Consider the following 6,873-nt stretch of genomic DNA (forward strand, 5'->3'; position numbering starts at 1 on the left):
TTTTTATTTTCTATAATAATAAAACATCTTAATCATCTTAGAAAATTTCAAATAAATTTTTTATAAAAATTATTGATATTAAATTTAACTATATATGAAATTAGAAATTAAATTTCTTATAGTTAAAATGAAATAACTAATCAATTTATATTTTCTTTCTTCAACAACTATTTTTTCTCACGTGTTTTTTGGTTATTTAAAACGACAAAATACTTTATATTATTAAACTTTGATATGGTTCATATATTTATTTATTTCAATTTTGTTAAAAAAAATAATTTATAAATAAAATATTATTGAAGATGTGAAATGTATACATAGATTGTAAAATCAGGGATTAATTCATAGCTAAACATGCATTCGATAAATATTTTAAATTTTTAATGTTTGATTCATACATTTATTCAATTAATTTTTGACAATACATAACAAATAAAACGTATTTCTATTTCATTCCTAATTTGGTTATTAAGTTTTAGATAGTTAACTAAAYGATCTATTTTTWAAAAATTGTTATACAAAATATTTCATCTTAAAAAATTATTAGACTATCAGTCATTTAAGTTATCTAATTACATGGTTTTCTTATTTATCGAAAATAACTACTTATTACTCTTTTCCTTAACCAAATATAATGTGATGTTAAACTTGGAGTCTCATGTAAAATATATGATAATTATGTGTGTATTATTTGTTTGTAGGGTAGAGGAAAAAAATTTATATGGAAAACTTCGAAGAGGTCGGTGAAATTCGTGTACCCCTTTCACGTCTTGCACATTTTGAGAGGCGCCATAAACTCAGAGAAAAAAGATTGCTACATTTACCCACTTCTCAGTTACATGTAGTTCAAAAGGTTATATGTAAACGTGCTAGACTTCGCAGGAAAATTGAAATTATTAATCGGTCAGTACTTCCAAATCCGGAGAAGACACAATTAAAAGTTCAATGTGTTAAGATATTCATCGATCAAATTCCAACGTTTTGGAATTTAGAAGGTACTGAAAACTTCAATCTTTTTTTACATTTTAAACTTACACACACACACACACATATTTATATTATCTAACCGTTCACTTTATTTATTTATATCTTCTTATAATAAATTACTTTCTTATTTAAATGTGTTGAAATTTATAATTTTTTTGAATTTTGATCTATTTCGTGATTCAACATTATTACTATAACACACACACACACATATATATATACACACACACACATATACACACACACACACATATATATATATATATACACACACACATACACACACATATAATAAAAATTATAATGATAATCAGTTTTTGATATTTACCTTTTTCATAATCGCTTAATTTCTTATTCAAATACATTGAAATTTATGAGGTTCATGATTTTGATTTGTTTTCCAATCTAGCAATTTGGGCAATGGAGGTGGATGCACAAAGAAGTATTCAAACTTCGATTGTCACGGAATCAAGCCGAAATACTGTTATCTGAGAAGGTACGTCTGTTAACTTTGTGAATAACATTTTAAAGTTTTATATTTATAAAATAATACCACCGCAATTAATTTTGCCTAAATTCAAAATAAAGGGTAAATGTTGGTTTTTATTTTTCAATACATAATTATTTTAATTATCAACCATCAACATTTCCTTTATTTATTTAATCTATCCTCGAATGTGGGCTTTGCATTAAAAGTTTTAAAATTGATGCCAAACAATTGCATGRATATTAAAAATAAGTTTTGTGATAAAATTTGATGGAAAAGTGGTCATCASCATAATTATTGAACCTTTCTATAAAATATTATTATTACAATATTGATATTTCTATTTTTCTAAAAAATTTAAAATTAAGATTGGTTGSTTATCTTTTCTTATTCTTCATCTACAAATAAAATTGACCATATTATTAATAATTATGAATGTGGTAGAAAAATGTCAATTGAATGTAATTATATTAACTACCAAAGCTAAATTCAATATAATACATTTATAATTATTTGTGTATATCTTAATAAAAAAAATTAATATGTTTAATCTTATCAGAAAACTCTGCAACTCCGTGGAATTTTGGTAAACCGAATCACACTTGTGGACAATGTGGTGCCATCATGTGGTACGAAGAAAGATCTCGAAAGGACAGAAAAACATCTAATCCAACGTTTATGAGTTGTTGTTCGGAGGGCCGCGTCAAACTACCATTGCTTCCCCCAACACCACAAACACTTGATTACCTTCTTTCCTTAGAATCTGGGAAAAAAGGCGTCAATTTCCGAAAAGAGATAAGAACTTACAATTCAATGTTAGCATTCACTTCGCTTGGATGTCGTGTGGATTCCAAGATTAATTGTGCGAAAGGTCCCTACATCTACAGGGTTAGTGGCCAAAATTATCATAGGATTGGTTCTTTGTTACCAGAAATTGGGAAGAAACCTCAATTCGCGCAACTATATATCTACGACACTGAAAATGAGACAAATAACAGAATTGAAGCAATGAGAAGGCAATTTGGAGTGGACGRCCTTGATCTTCAAATTACACAGGATCTGTCTACAATGTTAGAAGGAAGCAATGTGTTAGTACATTCATTTCGCATGGCAAGAGACAGATATATGTGTGAACCGAATACTGTTTTTCGATTACGGATCATAAACAGTCGCACAACGGATGGCCGACAATACAATCTACCAAGTGCTAATGAAGTTGCAGGCTTGATTGTTGGTGACCTGAGCGAAAACAATTTCGAGCGTGATGTTATTGTTGAACATCGTACAACTRGAYTTCAACGGATTACTGATCTCCATCCGTCTTTTATGTCGATGACATACCCGTTAATACATCCTTACGGTGAAGATGGGTTCAGGCAAAATATATTACTCCAAAACATGGACGGATCTTCTTCAAAGAGACAATTTGTAACAATGCGACAATACTATTGTTTTCGTTTGCAACAACGATCAAACAAGGGCCATACTCTTCTTCGTGCAGGTAGGCTTCTTCAACAATACATTGTCGATGCTTATATGACGATTGAAGAAGGCAGATTTCGGTGGATTCGTAATAATCAAGATCAATTACGAACAGATTTATTTTCTGGGTTGATGGATGCCATAAATCGTGGTGACACAGATGGAAAAAAAATCGGAAAGTCAATAATACTACCCTCATCACATACCGGTAGTCCAAGGTATAGAGTTCAAAATTACCAAGATGCCATGGCAATATGCAAGTGGGCTGGGTACCCGGATATTTTCCTGACATTTACTTGCAACCCCAAATGGCCGGAGATAAATGAAATGCTCCACTTAATAGAACAAGAAGATGATCCAAATCGGGTTGACATTGTAAGCAGGGTTTTCGAAATAAAGCTCAAACAATTGATGGCGGACTTAAAAACTGGAAAACCATTCGGAACGATAATTGCATGTAAGTATCAACTGTTTACTATAAGTTGCCGTTTTGTCTAACATGCAATTAAACTTTCTCATTTGCATGTAATATTTTCATTATGCATAACAAACAACCATATCTTTTTTATACCCAGGTTTATATACCATTGAGTTTCAAAAGAGAGGTCTTCCCCATGCCCACATCTTACTTTTCTTGGAGTCGTCAGGGAAAAACCCATCGACAGATCGTATTGACAGAATCATCACGGCCGAGATTCCAAATCAAAGTATCGATCCAGATGGGTTTAACGCAGTAACCAAATTCATGATTCATGGGCCATGCGGAGATCTCTATCCATCATCCCCGTGTATGTTACAGAGCAAATGCTCTAAGCATTTTCCCAAAAAATTTGTCCCGCACACAATAATTGATCAAGATGGATTTCCAATATACAGAAGAAGAGATACAGGAGCTTTTGTGGAGAAGAAAACACATAAGTTGGACAATCGATATGTCGTACCTCATAACAGAGATCTGATTGTTAAATTCGATGGTCATATCAATGTTGAGCTTTGTAATCATTCAAGAGCCGTGAAGTACCTATTCAAGTACATACATAAGGGTTCTGATAGAGCTACTGCTACAGTTTATTCAACAAACTCGAATGATGACCATGATGAAATAAAGACATATTTAGATTGCAGATACATTTCGGCTGCTGAAGCATGTTGGCGTATTTTCCAGTATGATATTCATTTCAGATATCCAGCAGTGGAGCGGTTACCTTTCCATCTTCCAGATGAATAATCAGTTGTTTTTAACGAAAATGATAACCCAGAGTCGGTAGTGGTCAAGCCTGGAGTAAGTAGAACAAAGTTCACAGAATGGCTCGACACCAACAAAAGAAATCCGGATGCCAGAGAACTTAGTTACTCAGCATTCCCAAAACACTGGGTCTGGAATGCAAGAGATAAAGCATGGACAAGACGTAAAAAGGGCATATCAATTGGCAGAATATACTTCACTCATCCGTCATCCGGAGAAAGGTTTTACATGCGCATGCTTTTAAACTTTGTAAAAGGGTGCACTTCGTACGAACACATTCGAACAGTGAATGGCATCACATATCCTTCTTTCAAGGGAGCTTGCTATGCTCTTGGATTGTTAGATGATGATGATGAATGGGTTGATTGCTTAACAGAGGCAGCAAATTGGGCAACTGGTCACGAGTTGCGACATTTGTTTGTCACAATTCTTGCAAATTGCCAAGTCTCAAATGCACCAAATCTTTGGAAAAGAAATTACGCAGCATTGTCCGAAGATATAGCAACACTACAACGTAAAAAATACAAAGCACACGGCATGCAACTAACGGATGATCAAATTGAGGCTCACACATTGTTCGAGATCGAGGCAATCATGTTGAAAATGGGAAAAAGTTTAAAAGACATAGATGGAATGCCACTCCCAAATACCGAACTTTTACGAGAATTTCGTAACAGATTGGTCAATGAAGAGCTTGACTATTGTACCCATGATTTGAAGGTTGCTCATGACATCGCATTTTCCAGTCTTAATACTTGCCAGAGAAGAGCTTATTATGCCATTCTTGCGTCAGTGTACAATGATCGAGGTGACTTGATTTTCATTCACGGTCGTGGAGGAAAGGGGAAAACTTTTCTTTGGAATACAGTCGTATCAAGACTTAGATTAGAAGGAAAGATAGTATTACCGGTTGCTACTTCAGGCATTGCAGCTTTGTTACTACCAAATGGAAGAACGGCTCATTCAAGATTCCGAATCCCATTGGATTTAACTGCAGAGTCAACTTGCGAAATTCGTCACGGCACACATATAGCTGAGTTACTTCAACAAACGACATTGATTATTTGGGATGAAGCCCCTATGGCACATAAACACTCATTTGAAGCATTGGATAAAAGTTTGCGTGAAATAATGAGTTGTCGTTATGAAAATAGTAAAGACAAACCATTTGGTGGACTCACAGTTGCTTGTGGTGGTGACTTTCGGCAAATTCTGCCAGTAATACCAAGGGGAAATCGAGCCGACATTGTGAATTCAGCACTAAATTCATCTTATTTGTGGCCTTTGTTCAAAGTATACGAGCTCAATGAGAATATGCGTTTGCAATGCAACATTTTGTCACCGACAGATATGATAAATATTAAGGTGTTTGACTCATGGATGCTACAAATCGGAAATGGCACTGCCTACGATGATGTAACAAATGAATTGCTAAAGTTGCCCGCTGGCATCTTCCCAGAAACAATTGGCAACCCGATTGAATCAGTGGTTGAAATGATATATCCTTCTMTCTTGGAAAACTGTAATTGTCCTTCATATATAACTGAAAGGGCAATTCTCAYGCCAAAAAATGATATGGTCCATGAATTGAACACATTTATCATGGACATGCTTCCAGGAGAAGGAAAAACATATCTAAGTTCAGACACAGTTTGCAAAGGAAGTGTACAAACAAATGAGGAAGACCTCCTTTATCCAACTGAATTCTTGAATGGTTTGCAATTCAATGGCGTACCAAATCACGAGATTCAGCTAAAGGTAGGAGCCCCAGTTATGTTATTACGCAACATCAATCAAACAGAAGGATTGTGCAATGGAACACGATTGATTGTCACATTTCTTGGAACATGGTCTGTTAGAGGTGACATTATTTCAGGAACTAATAAAGGAAAAAGTGTCACTATTCCAAGAATAATAATGTCGCCCAATGAATCAAAATGGCCATTCAAGCTTAATCGACGTCAAATACCATTGGTCCCATGCTTTGCTATGACAATTAATAAAAGCCAGGGACAATCTTTAAGTCGTGTTGGCTTATACCTCCCGAAACAGGTACACTCCTCAATTTTTTTTATATTAGCATATTTAAATATGTACTTATATTCACATATAATTGCATAATATTCCAATTGATAGGTTTTCACACATGGACAACTATATGTTGCTGTTTCACGAGTGACATCGCATGAAGGATTAACCATAATAAATGCCGATGAAGAAATGGAACACCGTACACTCATAAAAAACATTGTCTACCATGAAGTGTTCAATAACATTCATCCATCCACCGAGTAAATAAGGTAATATTTTACTAAGTTTATATATTCATATTCTCTAAAATCCAACTTTTATTATTTCTTCTCATATTTATTATTATGATTCTCTCTAACGCCTATAATGGTTAATGCAATTCTATTCCATATTGTATACAAGAAAATCTTCATAAAAAGCTTCATCGAGGATGAGAATATATTGAAGATAGAGACGGATGATAAACGATTGAGTAAGCATAGAAGAAGWGGCTTCGACTACTGACCAMGTTGAACCATATGCATAGGGATCTATGTAGGTTATTTTGTTTTATCTTATTTGTTTCTTTATATATTAGAATGATTTTATTTTAGTTATTGTTTTATGGTATGAAAGAAGTTTTTTTACTTACAGTACCGCG

The 6,873-nt window shown here is 33.7% G+C and overlaps 1 protein-coding gene across 1 annotated transcript; it reads left to right on the plus strand.

Annotated features, from left to right (window-relative positions):
• The first annotated feature begins 721 nt into the window (after window positions 1-721).
• On the plus strand, window positions 722-6,497 carry LOC112504939. Its single transcript, XM_025108894.1, has 5 exons — window positions 722-995; window positions 2,034-3,413; window positions 3,532-4,110; window positions 4,216-6,254; window positions 6,339-6,497. Exons 1-5 carry the CDS (start codon window positions 722-724, stop codon window positions 6,495-6,497), a joined length of 4,431 nt encoding a protein of 1,476 aa, XP_024964662.1.
• Window positions 6,498-6,873: the final 376 nt, after the last annotated feature.

This window comes from Cynara cardunculus, unplaced genomic scaffold (genome assembly GCF_001531365.2).
Source record: "Cynara cardunculus var. scolymus isolate 2C unplaced genomic scaffold, CcrdV1 Un_Scaffold_7448, whole genome shotgun sequence".
In the NCBI taxonomy this organism is placed as follows: Eukaryota; Viridiplantae; Streptophyta; class Magnoliopsida; order Asterales; family Asteraceae; genus Cynara; species Cynara cardunculus.